Source organism: Astatotilapia calliptera, chromosome 15 (assembly GCF_900246225.1).
Source record: "Astatotilapia calliptera chromosome 15, fAstCal1.2, whole genome shotgun sequence".
Taxonomy (NCBI): Eukaryota; Metazoa; Chordata; class Actinopteri; order Cichliformes; family Cichlidae; genus Astatotilapia; species Astatotilapia calliptera.
This window is the reverse complement of record NC_039316.1, coordinates 24,396,037-24,410,442: the sequence shown is the minus strand read 5'-3', so window position 1 is coordinate 24,410,442 and position 14,406 is coordinate 24,396,037. Positions and strand designations below refer to the sequence as shown.

General features: G+C 41.6%; 1 protein-coding gene across 3 annotated transcripts in view; it reads left to right on the top strand.

The window, feature by feature from the left end:
* The first annotated feature begins 414 nt into the window (after nt 1-414).
* Nucleotides 415-14,406, top strand: part of LOC113037600 (interphotoreceptor matrix proteoglycan 2-like) — a 99,382-nt gene continuing 85,390 nt past the window's right edge. The window contains exons 1-5 of one of the 3 annotated variants that reach the window (XM_026194847.1): nt 415-536; nt 830-909; nt 4,476-4,697; nt 9,810-9,976; nt 11,050-11,087. In XM_026194847.1, coding sequence (XP_026050632.1) covers nt 843-909; nt 4,476-4,697; nt 9,810-9,976; nt 11,050-11,087 — 494 coding nt within the window. In that variant the 5' untranslated portion in view covers nt 415-536; nt 830-842. The other 2 variants (XM_026194845.1, XM_026194848.1) reach the window with 2 other exon arrangements.

Here is a 14,406-nt window from a genome sequence, read left to right as displayed (position 1 = left end):
TCATTTCTTTTCATGTGTCGGAGTCAGATTTCCTTTTAAAGGACTTCTGCACTTGTGGAACAAACATCATTTGTCTGGAGCTTCCTGGGACTTAAACCCTGAGATGGCATAAGCTTCTGGACTTATTGTATTTGTAACAAAGGCATGAAAGTACATTGAGCGGAGGATTTAAGTATTCATTTATTCCTCCAAGCCCAACGGTTGTCACAGTTTTGTGCAGCGATCAGGTTTTTGAATTGAAACAATGAAGCCTGGAGACAGAAACGTGCAGGAAACCGCCAAACGAAAGAGAAAAACATCAGCAAAGATTCAAAGGTCCAGCAACCTGAGTCTGTGCAGACATGTGATGTGCTCGTGAGGACCGCTCGGAGCAGTGAGGCCTGCAGGATGCCTTGATTGAAAGCAGCCGGGGAACCATGGCACGGCGTGTCCGGCTGGGCCAGGAGGGGGTGTGTTGAGCCAACTAGTCATCGTGGTTGACAGATGCCCCCAGAAAGCCACTAACAGGATGACGCCTGCGCTGCGAGGGCTGCAAGGTAAAGACGGATTATGTCTGAGCAGTAGATAAACAGATTATTCCAGAAACAGTGCCTACTTTTTTAACCTCGTCACTCTTGCCACACTTTGCAGCAGGTCCTGTTCTGGATCGGTTTACGCTTCCACACGCATCCTGGAATTCATCGGAAGCGTTTCAGCAGCCGCTCAGGGTCCCCCAAATGACACGAGGTCGACCCACGCCCATGATCTCCACCTGAGCCAGAGGAGCCCCCTCCTCTTCGCTGACACCTTCCCTTGTGCTGCTGGATTAACTTTGACGTTCATATTTCAGGAGACCGTCCTACATGATGCTTTGGGCGTTTGGACTCGCTCTGCTGCTCGCCGTCGCTCCGCAGGCTGCCGTGATTAAAGGTGAGCCTCGTTGGTTCGCATTTTATTCTTTGCAAACAGAGAGGTTAGATGTGAGGGTTTAAAGAGTAAGGCTATCTATACTCGTACTAAACTTGGTTACAATGTGAAGCAAAGCCTATTACGATTGCGTAAGTACTTGGCTGTGAAGTCATCGTGGAGTTGGACTGTCACTTTTCCCCCGAGGATACCAAAAAGGCAGTTTAAATGCATGGTGACATCGCAAGAAGTTTGCCTTCCTCCAATTATGTGTGTGCAAACATGTCCTCAATGCAAATGGAAATGCAGAAACAGATAATGGCAGTTCAGTAGATTCATGGCTGGCGTGCTGACAGCTTGACAATTTGAATTACAGCTTTCTCTCCTCACTTATTCAGGAAAGAAAGAAAGCTAAAAATCTGACAAAAGAGGGGCTGATAATCAAAGTTATAAAACAAAGTTCACCTTCACTTCAAAACATTTCTCAGGCTGTTTATTTCTCCCAAAAGCAGCCCGATGAATTACAACCCTCACTTTGACTCATGCTGTCCTAAATTTATCTACAACAAACCTCTTGTTTAGGAGCGTCCTTTTGGTACACCGAGTGCTTCCAGTTTTAGTGTGTGTGGGCGCCTGAAGGAGAGAGTCGACCCTGAGCAATGACTGTAAGGCAAACACTGAACTCGGCTCAGCTCCATGCAGCAGATAAACAAAAAACAGAGAAATGCTGAAGGACTCACACAGATTAATGTAGGGAAAGATCACGGCATGTGCCCAAAGTGAATGTGAGGGATAGGTGGAGGTTTAGAAACAAGAACATAGAGAGAATCAGAAGAAAAGGTCAAAAACATGGAGCTACATGCAGCAGCAGACAGCTTTATAAAATATTCAACACAGAAAGGTTTTATTGGTGCAATTTGGTGGTGGTCTCTTTCTCAGTTCAGTCATTAGAAACCTTTAGAAACATTTCTGCATCACTCACAGGTTTAATATCTTTAATTAATCCGTTTCTTTTTTTCCTGATGTTCCCTTGTTTATTAATAACACATACTGTATCATTTACAGGTATTACTGCTCCTTCAAACTGAAGCGTCGGCAGTGATACGGAAGGATTTAGTCACATTAATGCTGCATAAAAAAGCACATCATCAAAATTAACCTGGACATTTTCAACACTGCAGCTTCTTTGGATAGAAAACGGTATCTAATGAGAGCAAACTCAGAAGTGAAGTATTTAAATACTTTTACATCCCACATTCACCGTCAGTGCAGACAGTAAAAGCTTCGGTGTTCAGAAGATGTCAGGATTCATAAATTTTAACAATTATGATGTTTACAGTTAGAAAACTAGAAAAAATGTGCATAATTTACAGTTATAAAATCCTCTGATTAAAGCTGACTTTAATGTCCAAAATCCATCAGGTTCTGTAGGATACTGAGGATTTAGTCACATTAATGCTTCATAACATATCTTGGAGACTTTCTTCTGCATTCAGCTGTAACGTTGCAGCTTCTTTACGATTTATTTTCTTTGCAAAAAATGTCACGCATGTAAATATGTTATTGTCATCTATGTATGTTGAACTAAAATAAACTTAAAGGTCTGTAAGAAAGAAAAAGAAACGGGATACGTGTTGTGTAGCAGCATGTTAGGAGGTCACAGAAAGTCAGCGTCTCTAGAAAGATCATTTAATACCAGGCTTCAAACCACTGACACTTCGATACTGATAACCTAAAAGCTTTCAGGGACTCGCCTGTAAGAACACAAATCTCAGTCACAAATCTTGATGCCTACGTTGTTGTGCTCTGTAGTCTTGTCCATGACATTTTAATATAAAGATTTGTCGAGTGATTATTGTGTAACTAACCGAGACAGCCAGAGGGGAGAATGTAAAAATTAGCTGTGATGATAAACAAGTCAAACTAAGCACTTCCAGACCTTTTACCCTCTGAATGAGACCACTGAGGGAACAAAGTGTGGATCCAGTCTCCTCAGATCTGGGCAGTGATGTTAGAGTTTGCATCTGTGTCTGCTAACATGCTGCTTAAATGCTACTAACACGCTGCTAACATGCTGCTTAAATGCTACTAACACGCTGCTAACATGTTGCTAACACGCTGCTAACACGCTGTTAACAAGCTGATAACACACTACTAACACGCTGTTAACAAGCTGCTAACACGCTGCTAACATCCTGGTAATATGCTGCTAACACACTGTTAACAAGCTGGTAACATGCTGCTAACAAACTGGTAGCATGCTGGTGTGGTGTCTGAAAGTTCAGGTTTATCTTATGAGCTAAAATACAAAAACTGTAAATCTGCCGGTTATAAAATACTCTCTGACTCTGTTTACCAGCTCGTAGCCATGAAGCTGTGCGTTTGCTTTCAGAGCACATCTTTGATGACGTGTCCTGTGGAAGTGACAACCATTTTTTTAAATTAATCCTGTGATGTCACTGCTTTTCTTTTACTGCTTTCTCATTGTTCTCAAGTGGAGGAGGTAAAGTTGAGGAGGTAGACTTGAGGTCTTTGCTTATCTGTGAGGGAATAAGGAGGGAGCAATAGTAGTAGAAATGAGCGCCAGAGATTAATAAGAACTAATGGTTAAATGCAGAGGAGTGTATACACATGGTGACTGAAGAAGAAACACCCAGTGCATCATGGGAATCCCCCAGCAGCCTACACCTATTGCAGCATAACTAAGGGAGGATTCAGGTTCACCTGATCCAGCCCTAACTATAAGCTTTATTTTTCATAGACACTGAAGGGTGTCTGGGCCCTCATCTGAGGTGTTTCAGCCATGTCCTACTGGGAGCAGACCCAGATTTTCCCTTTGGTAAAGTCTTTGTGCCCCCCTGTTCTGGACATATCAGACTTGGATAAGTAGTTTTGTTTCTGAAGTGACCAGAACTACTTTTGTTGTCTCCTAAAGAGTTGTTTTGCATATTAAATGTCAGAAACTAGTCGTCCAAAGGCTCAGAATATTCCGTTTCTAATGAATAGAGACAGAAAATAGCAAGTTTAATGTGGATCTGTCTAATTACTGAAATGCTAATCAAGGCTTTTTGGTTTATGGACGTCTTTTCTACCTCTGACTCTTTGCAGAGTAAATCAGACCGGCGGTGGTGTCACTGTGGTCCTGATGCTGCTCCATCAGTCTGCGTTTGACTCGTCACGATGTGTGTTTGTATCTGAAATATCTGGCATCTGTTTATTTACCACAGCAGCGTAGCAGCAGCTGGTGTTTTATCTGCTCTTCACTGCGTTCGGCTCTGATTCCTCTCCTGCAGCTCCAAGCTTCTTCTCCTGTTTGTTTTAAGCCTCTTGTAGTACCAGACGGATGGGGTTTAAATCAGGCAGTGTCGTTTGTGTCGCCAGTGGCAGAAAATGACTCTAAATCCGATTTCGACTGTTTTCAAATGTTGTTTAAATCTGGTGACATGAGCTGCGCTGCTCTTTGTAGTAAACACCACCCATCTGTTGCTCTAAACAAATGCCAGGGATTTGGAACTGACCGCGATCTGCTCTGCAATGACTGTGTTTTGACCCTGAAGTTATTTTTTACCTCCTCTCTTTGTCTGGCTCAGAGGGCGATGGAAGGATGGACTCAGGGGTGAAGATGGAGGCCGTTGGCCCGGCGGGACTGGCGCAGCTGCTAAAGATGCCCGCCCTCACCAAAAGTTCAGGTTTTAAACCAGAGCTACGCCGATCCAAGAGGTCGGTGTTTTTACACTCCGGAGTGAGAATCTGCCCCCAGGAGACCATCAGTGAAGTGATCGCAAGCCACCAGGCGTACTACCAGCTCAGAGGTACAATTTGTATTAGTCTGGAGACAATAATACCCCCTAATCGCTGTTGTCAGCAGTATTCCTCTGATAAATTATAGGTATACTACAACTGCATTCAAGTTTTATTTATATAGCACCAAATCACAGCAGTCGCTTCAAGGTGGTTTATGTTGTAAGGTAAAGCCCCTGCAATAATAGAGGGAAATCCCTACAATCAGACGACTCCTGATGAGACAGTGGCAAGAAAAATAAAACCCTTTTAACACGAAGAACCAGTCTCAAGGAGGGCTTCTTATCTTACCTTTCCTAAATCAATTGCTGGTTTTCTGCCTATAAATCTGCAAACAACTCCGAATTATCGGCCAAATATTGATATTGTTCAAATTCCTTCTACAAACAGGCCCTTTTTGGGCTTTTATTTTGAAGCTCAAGTGTAAAGAATGTGTCTGTGGTAACCAGGATGTAAAAATCATGCATGAAACCATGAGACAAATATTGGGTTTGGTAAATCTGCTTCAAAGTAAAGTTTAGAAAGATTTTTTTTCCAGTGGAGTATAGGTTTGATGGACACGTGCAAAGTTACACGACGTTATGCCTTAATTAGCGGCTCATTATGGGGGTCCTTTCGTCAGAGCAGCTCTTATTTGCATTTTGTGCAGGGCTGAAGGTAAGAAAGTTTCCCACAACAGCAATAAAAACTGTGAAAAATATTTTACTATCTGCTTATTTTCTTTGCAGAAGTGAAAAAAAATGTTTTCTGATGCTTTGGTAAGAATTGTGTATGTGGGTGGATGCAGGAGGCAGTAAACAGCTGAAACAGTCGTGAACCTCCACCCTGTTACAGACTGCACCCATACGCTTCTGTTCGTGACACGGCGTGCTTTGAGCACCATGTCTCCTCTTTATTCTGGCTGTTTATGAGCCTCACTGACTGGCATCAGAATGAATTTACATCAGTTTGTTCAGAAATGTTCAGAAATCATTTGATGAAGACGGGAGAGGGAATAAATATCAAAGAACATCTGGAGGGATCGGATGACAGCGCTGAATGCACGCCTTATTATTACCTCTTCCTTAAGATGAGGTCCTTACATTTAGCAGTACGATAGAGCGTTGGAACCACTGATGGTGCAAAAATAAAAATAAAAAAAGGTGAGGTGTGGGGATGTAGGGGTTGTTAAAAGTTAAAAAAAAGTTCAAAGAATAGTCTGATGTTGGTGCTCCAGCATGGGGATTTCAGTTAAGTATCAGAAAGGGAAGCAATGCTTTTCCTAATAACGTGCACATTTGGAAAGGTAATCTCCAAATTTATAGCTTTTCTTCAACTTTAACTGGCACTGCTCTCACCACTGTGCTGCCTTTTGTTGTGAGAAAATTAAATTTGTGGCTCCACAATTTTTTTTAAATGTGGAGGACAAAGCAATTAAACATGATGCTGTGAATATAATTTTACTGGTTTTAAGTGTTTGCATGCTTTCAAGTCTTAAATTTAATCAGATTGAACTTCAAGAGTAGCTTTAAAAGCCTTACATTTAGCAGATTTTACCTGCAGACATCCACACAAAGAAAAGACAAAGCTGAAGTGCAGAAGCGTCGGTTTCTTCACACAGTTTCCAGCAGGCAGTTTCACTGTGGAGGAGGGGGGGGGGGGAGTGGAGGAAAGCACAGGTACATGATCCCACACTCGAGCCAGCTGACCCGTCACGGCGCCACTGAGGAGCGATGAAGTGAGTCACAGGCGTGAGTCACTCCCCTCCTCCGCACAGAAAAGTGCCGAGCTGTGCGGCTTGTTCAGCACAGGAGCAGAAGCACGGGGATCGTACCTGTGAAACAAAACGGCCTCCGCACGAATCTTCTGAGCGACAGATGCAGGACAGTGTGAGGAGTCCCATGTTTGCAGGTGGTCCAAAAGGTGACGCCCCCCCCACCCCCACTGACGTTTTCTAATCCCTTTTTCTTGAGCTTTATACAAAACACCATGAGCTTAAGGAAAGGTGTGAAGGAGAGCTGATGAGGCCAGGAAGATCAGACTGCTGGACTAGAAACTCCTCATCATAGATACTTCTTCACATGTGTGGTTTTTGCATGCAGGCTGTATAAATGTGTCTCGTATCTTCTCTTGCTGCTAAAGGAAACTTGTGGTTTTAATGGCTTTGTGATGATGATCAAATCTGTCAGTGCAGAATGCCCAGAAAGAGGACAAAACCAAATCAACCTCCACTTTCACTCCATTTTCACAAAGCTCATTATCGTTATTCACAGAGGTCAGCTCTGAAGAGAAGAAGCTTTATAACAAGCACATCTTAATACAGCAGCAGTTCAGCTGTGGATTTAAAAGCCTGTTGTTGAATCTTTAAAGCATGTCAGCAGGTTACAGCATGAGTGGAAAACCTCATCGCCCTTCAGTCTGCTTGTGAACGGTCGGCACAAGTCGTGGGACGCCATCTCCTTCTGATAGTAAAGCCACACCACTCTTCATATGGACAAACTGTTCATGAAAACAGAATTCAGCGTTACCCAAAAATCAAGTGTGCCCTATAACCTTCAGCAGCGGGCGCCCATGTGCATGAAAACATGGGGTTATATATATAAAAGTACTAGTTGGTCGCGGCATCCACCTCGAGCATTTCGCTGCCGTCATTTTTAAACTCCTCCCTCCACCGCCGCTTCTGTGGCTTCAGATCGATGGCGCCCTCCTCCATCTTCGTTTTCCATCCGAGCTCCCCTTGCACTTCACATTGATCCACATCAGCCTTCACCTCCCTCCCCACACCTTCAGCGTCTAGACCCCCGCGGGGGGCATAGCTGTGCACCTCACGCCCCAAGTACCCCCTAAAAATAATTAAATGGCGTCTAAAGGCCAAAGAGTCCTCACATAATTCAGCTTTTTCTTCGTTGTGCTCATAGCTGGTCTAATAAATCTCTTTCTTTTTAAGCCTCGATCTCATCTGAGTCGCCCCTGACAGAGCAGCTCTGAGATGACGGATGAAAACTGTTTGTGACATCAGTTTTAAATGCAGCTCGCCTCGGGCTGTATGCGTGTTTAGCCGGATACTACCAAAGAAAGACGGGCCAGAGTAGCTGTGGATAAAACATGAATTTCATAAACAAGACGTGTGAATCTCTTCAGATGTTCAGTGAGAGTTTATTTGTGTGTTCCAGGAGTTTTTCCCTCAGTTAAAATTCACTCTTTTATGACTATTTATTGTTATTACCGGCACCCAGGAGCTCCTACTTGCAAGAAGCCAAATTAAATGTGTTTTAATGTTTACCCATGTATGCGCAGCGTCTGCAGCCTGCAGAGCTGCATGCTGTGTCCGTGTTCCTTTATCCTGTGCTGTAAATGTCAGAAAGATCCCGTCCCACTCTGATGGCTTAATTCTGTTTTCAGACGTTCACCCTTCATCTGATTTTCGTGTCATGCACAAATATCTTTTCATCTTTCTCGTCTTATCTCTGCTCACGCTCCTGTTTGATCTTTTATCCTCGTCTCACACGGACTTTATTTTCCGATTGATTCAGAGCGGATTAGCTCAAAGTCTCGTGTGTGTTCTGTAAATTTGGACATACCGAAGGCTTCAGTGTGTTGTTTAAAAAGGGAAAATCATACAGCTTTGCTCACAGATCCCACCGATGGACATTCTTTAGTTATTCCCAGTGAAACCAGACAGAAGCTGACGTTTCCACAGATGGTGGTGGTTCATTCAGACAAAGCAAGAAATACTGGTCTGATTTCTGCAGTAATAATAAGTATTGCATCTTTGCTACCTAAATAAAACCACAATCACGTCTGTGGTGCAGCATTCTCATGTGAATATTTTCTTTCAGTCGATGAAATCATTGATCGTCTTCCTCCACTCACCTTTAAGCATTCACAGCAGACGGCTTTCTCTGTTTTCTCAGTATTATTGTGGGGCCTTACAATACAAAGCTACTTCAGGCAACTCTTAAAGAATTGAATTGAATTGAATGACCCCGGGTGTGACTGTGGTTTAGGTTGTTTGTAGATTTGTTCCCTCAGTGTTTCCTGTCTCATTTTTTTGTTAAGTTAATTCATGTGTCACTTCCTGTTTTATTTTGGTAGTTTGTCTTGTGTTTAGCCTAATTTCTTTGATTTTGCCTCCTGTGTCTTGTTACCCTGCTGTTTCTGCTTTACTTACCCTCGTGTATAAACAGCACTGTCTTCCCCTCAGTCTTTGTCTAAGCGTCTGTTAATCTCCCACATGTGTCTCCAGCTTTGGGGTTCTTTTTTTTACTTTTCTGATGGACTTTGTTTTGGCTAGTAAAGAGCCCATAAAAGAAAGGCTCACTTTAGTTTAGTTTGCCTTTCTCCACATGTCTGCAATTCATTGCAGTTTCTTGGTTTTGGAAGACATAAACTGCACACCTGTTAGACTTCAGCAGAAGAAGATGGATGGACGACTAAACCAATCTTACTGTGCCATCAGTTTTTGTTTTTTAATCCTCCTCAGTTAATTCATCCATCACAGACACTGCTGCAGAGTTAAATACGTCCTCTGGAGGTTGGAGAGCTGAAACTGTCTGATTCATTTAAAAATATCTCGCAACAAATCTGTATTTGCAAATAGATAAACATGTACATGTTTATGAATATAAACATCCATAAATGGATGAAATGTTGTTTATATTTAAAAGAATGAGGCTGCTGTGAGGAGGTGGATATTGGAGGTGAGGAGGTGGAAATGTCACTATATTAAAACCCATCTTCTTTATTTTAGTGATGTGGCACAACATCAACATCCACCTGTGCAGTTTTTCTGTCATCAGACCAGGTCGAAGGTTTAAACCTGATCTAAGGTTTAGGATACATTTGATGTCTGCTGGTTAACTATTGGAGTCAATCTGGATTTAAATAAATTGTCATCTCTGTGAGATGTGACAACACTGGACACTTGGAATAACTTTGTACAAGTTTAAAAGTGCAGATCTGATTAGAAAACGATGTTGTGATGATATAAAGAAACCTCCGGATCCAGCAGCAAAGTGTTCAGTGCTGAACATGGTGTGTGTGTGTGTGTGTGTGTGTGTGTGTGTGTGTGTGTGTGTGTGTGTGTGTGTGTGTGTGTGTGTGTGTGTGTGTGTGTGTGTGCGTGCGTGTGGTCCTGTGGTCAGTTTGTCAGGAGGCGGTGTGGGAGGCGTTCAGGATCTTCTTCGACAGGATTCCGGGGACGGCCGAGTACCAGCGATGGGTTCACACGTGTCAGCACGAGTCGCTCTGCATCTCTGACCTCGCCAAAAACTTCAGCGACTCGGAGGAGCACGTGAGCATGATTCAGCGGGTACAAACGAGATTCTTCACATCTGCCTGCAAACCATGTTTCATGTTCATCCCAGCTAACCTGTCATTGTTTTCATCGTTATGTTGAAGGCGTGAGTTACGTCTTGGATGCTTTTAAATAAACGAAGCGGAGTGAGTTTCGCTGTCAGTCAAAGACACACAGTGAACTAGAGTAAATATGCAGTGCTCCTTGTCATCTGTATTTAATTGAGAACCTGATGTTAATCCAATCACAGTGAAACTGAACTGAGACAGTTTTTACTTTATACTATTTACAGTTTTCTGAAGATCCTTCACTTTCTTTGGTTTCTTTTTCTTTTTTTCACCTGAGCCTTTAGCTACAGACACTTCCAGTATATTTTAATGTTTTGCTTTCAGTTGTGTTTGTTTGCATCATTTCTACTGTTTTTTCCTAAAGTCTACTTTTTTTTCACTTCCATTTAAAATGTTTTGGTCACAATGAGCTAATTAGTTTTCTTAATTTAGGATATTTTTTGCTGTTTTTACAACAAATAAGCTGATTATCCCAGCATGAATCAGTCCCTCTAAATCATTCAGGCACCTCACTTGCAGGAGTGTGGTGGTTGGAGTTTGTTGGCCGGCAGCCGCGTTGTAAATCCATCAGCAAACATGCAAACATTCGTCACCGCAGCATCTGTCCTGTCTGTAAAGTCTCAACATTAACGGCACGAAGATTAAAAACTGCAGAGATTTGTACTGAATCAGTCCAGTTAACCTGCAAAGGAGAAAAGAGATGCTTTAATAGCATTTAGCTGCTCAAAACCGCCAAGAATATGAGCGAGCTGGACATTTAAAACGTTCATTAACATTCAGAGGCGTTTTTAAAAAATGATACTGTGGAGATTTAATAAGTTTAATCGCCAGAAGGTTTGTAAAACTTCAGGGACAGCTGCAGCTAAATGAAGGTTTAAACCACAAGAGGCACTTTTTAAATGAAGCCTGGTGTAAAAGTAAATCAAATAATCAGTTAAAGTAAAACCAAACAGCTGCACACGAGCTGAAATAATGTGTGGTGAAAGTAAACAATTGTTCTGGTTTCTGATTGGTTTACAGAGGATGGACCGGCTGAGAGACAGGAGGCCTTCATCACGGTAAGAGCTGACAGATGATTCATGTTCGTTAAGCTCTCACTGTGCTTCTCTGACTGCATGCACACTGATAATGTGAATATGATGCAAACAAGGCCATTAAACAGTGTGTGTGGGGGTGTGAACCCGCAGGAGTCCAGAAATGTCATTTAAACAAATGATTCGAGTGTCAGAGCGAAAATCAGCTTTACATTAAAAACTTGGTGATTTCTTAAAAAAATGTCTAAAGCAGAGGTATCAAACATAATAATAATGCAGTCCCATTAAACAGTATTGAAAAAAGTGATAGACGGTGTAAACTTTGGACTTTTAGTTTTACAGCTTTATTTACTGACAGAAACTTCCCACATGGTCATTCATGCTCCACCAAAGTAATTGGGTAAAAAAAACTTAAATAAAACACTTACATAAAAGTTCCTGTTTTTCACTGCCTACTATAGATATTTCATTTTGTTTTTACGCAGGATATCCTGTGTATCCACTGAAAACTATACACTGTACACATGAATACACATTTGTGTAATTTTACACGTTTACAGTCTAAAGATCAGATTTTGTAATCTGGTTAAAAGGATCGTGGTTCTGATTGAACCCTCACTCCCTGAGGCGTGTTTCAGAGGTTTTATGCAAACCAACACGATTTTAGTGTCTTACCACGTGCTGAACTTTGCATAGCTGTTAGAAATATTCATTAGTTAAACTTAACAATGAGCACTCAAAAAAGGCGGGGGTGGCAACCTGCCCCTGAGCCGGGCTCTGCCAGAACTTTCTTACTGTTAAAAGGGAGTTTTTCCTTCCCACTGTTGCCAAAGTGCTGGCTCACTGGTAATATAGTTGTTGGGTTTTTCTCTGTATGTACTATTCCAGGGTCTACCTTACAATATAAAGCACCTTGAGGCAACTGTTGTTGTGATTTGGTGCTGTATAAATAAAATGTAATTTAATTTAATTGAATGGAGAAGCAGATTTTCAGCACCGTCATTGCCAGCAAAATTAATCGATTCCAGGCAGTTATTGGCCATTTACAGGTTGGGAATTTTGCAGGTGCCAAATATATTTTGGCAATATTTGAAATTTACAGACATGTTTCCAATGCTGACGTCAATGACAGCTTGGGCAAAAATAACAGTGGATGAGCTTCTGGTGGTCGTTATGGTCTTTTCTGTTGTTGTCTACACATTTCTGCCACTTCAATCGAAAGATTCCTTCAAAATATGTATTCATGCATCAGAAACATCTTACCATACATAACGTGTGCAGGGAGAGGGAGAGGAGCATGAAAAATAAATAATTTCCCTTAACAAATAGCAGATTTGAGGGGTAATTACACACATGCAATCAAAAGGTTCCTCATTGGATCTTTACTAAGGACTGAAGTGCTACAGTAAAGGATTTTGAAATGTATGTTTTCATTTGTAAATTTTAAGTGTTTATTGATTTGCAGCAAAGCATCACTTTCATAGATTCAGCTGAGCAGTCTGTCAGTGAGTCATGTTTCAGGGAGAAACGTCACATGGGTGCAGATGTTGCTTTAATGTCATGAACACGGTGGAGAGAGTGCCGTTTGGAGCTGACAGGTGCACTTTTGTGCGTTTGTAATCATTCGTGGATGACTCAGCACCGTCATTATTTCTGATCTTTGTGTCTCTTCCATAAAGGAATAAATACAAAGTAATGTGTGTGCGTGTGAGTTGTTAGCAGAGTGAAGTTTATTACTTTAATTCATCATTTTCACTCATTGATCTGAGCGTCGGTGTTTCAGCTCGTTCTGCTGCTCTCTTCATGAAAGATAGATGAAGTTATGATGAGTCGAGTGTGACTCTTATTAGAAGTACAAGGCAGGTTATGCAAGATTCATTCAACGTGATTAAAAAACATGCAGACCTTTATTTTTTTTTAACTTGAAGTGTTTTAATATTTCATCTGCACTAAATGTTCTCTGTAAAACATTTAAGGCTTTGGAAGAAGCCCTTCTTCCCTCTTAAAAGCAAAATCCTTTGTGTTTGTGGTGGCGTTTGGATACGACAGGCTTAAGCCCGAAAACACTGCTTTATATGGGATTAGCATTACATTTAACATACAGCATGGCCATGTTTTATTAAGTAACTCAAATGCATATCAGCGTGTAACCCTCATCATGAAGTAAAAGAGATTTTGTTCAAACATCGGCCGTTTTCCACCGGTGCTCACACCAAACATAGAGCAAAGTTTTAAGCTGCGTTACTCGGCCAAAAACAGGACAGACACAACAGCAGCTGCCTGAAAGTGCTTTATAGTGTAAAGTAAAGACTCTACAGTGATAGAAAGAAACCCCACCAAACAACCCCCTGTGAGCAAGCATTTGGCAATAGTGGCAATAGTGGCAAGGTAAAACTCCCTTTTAACAGGAAGAAACTTCTGGAAGAACCAAATAGAGTTCTAAAAATTTGACGGATATAAAAAAAAAAAGTCTTTAATTTCAGATCAGTGCATCTGTAAAACATAAAGTTGGAAGTCTTACAGCTGTGCTCATTACTGATACTAGAACAGCTTTGCATGATTCACAGTTCAACATAAACCTTCTTTATGTCACACTGAGCCTCGCTGCTGTCCCCTCAGTTAATCCTGTGTGAAACAAGCTGTTTTAGCTCCTCCCACTTTAAGTCATCTGCATTCTGACAGAAGGTCTGAACAGAAGGTGGGTGGAGCTTCTGTTTCAGATTACCATATTAGGGATATCCTCTCCCTGTGATGTCATTAAGAACCACGAGTAGAAAAAACTGCCTGAAGCTGAGTGTATGTTCTGATTCGTACATACACCAACCTGGAGCAGGAGAGATGTGACAGGAAGTCAATCAATCAAATCTTTATCTCAAACATATAAGTAATAAATGTTAATACAGAAAAAGACAAACATGAAATCGCTTAAAGTGACCATATTAGGGGGAGAACGCAAACGTTTATCAAATCCTATACAGTGGGGCAAAAAAGTATTTAGTCAGCCACCGATTGTGCAAGTTCCCCCACTTAAAATGATGACAGAGGTCAGTAATTTGCACCAGAGGTACACTTCAACTGTGAGAGACAGAATGTGGAAAAAAAATCCATGAATCCACATGGTAGGATTTGTAAAGAATTTATTCGTAAATTAGGGTGGAAAATAAGTATTTGGTCACCTCAAACAAGGAAAATCTCTGGCTCTCACAGACCTGTAACGTCTTCTGTAAGAAGCTTTTCTGTCCCCCACTCGTTACCTGTATGAATGGCACCTGTTTGAACCCATCATCTGTATAAAAGACAGCTGTCCACAGCCTCAAACAGTCAGACTCCAAACTCCGCCATG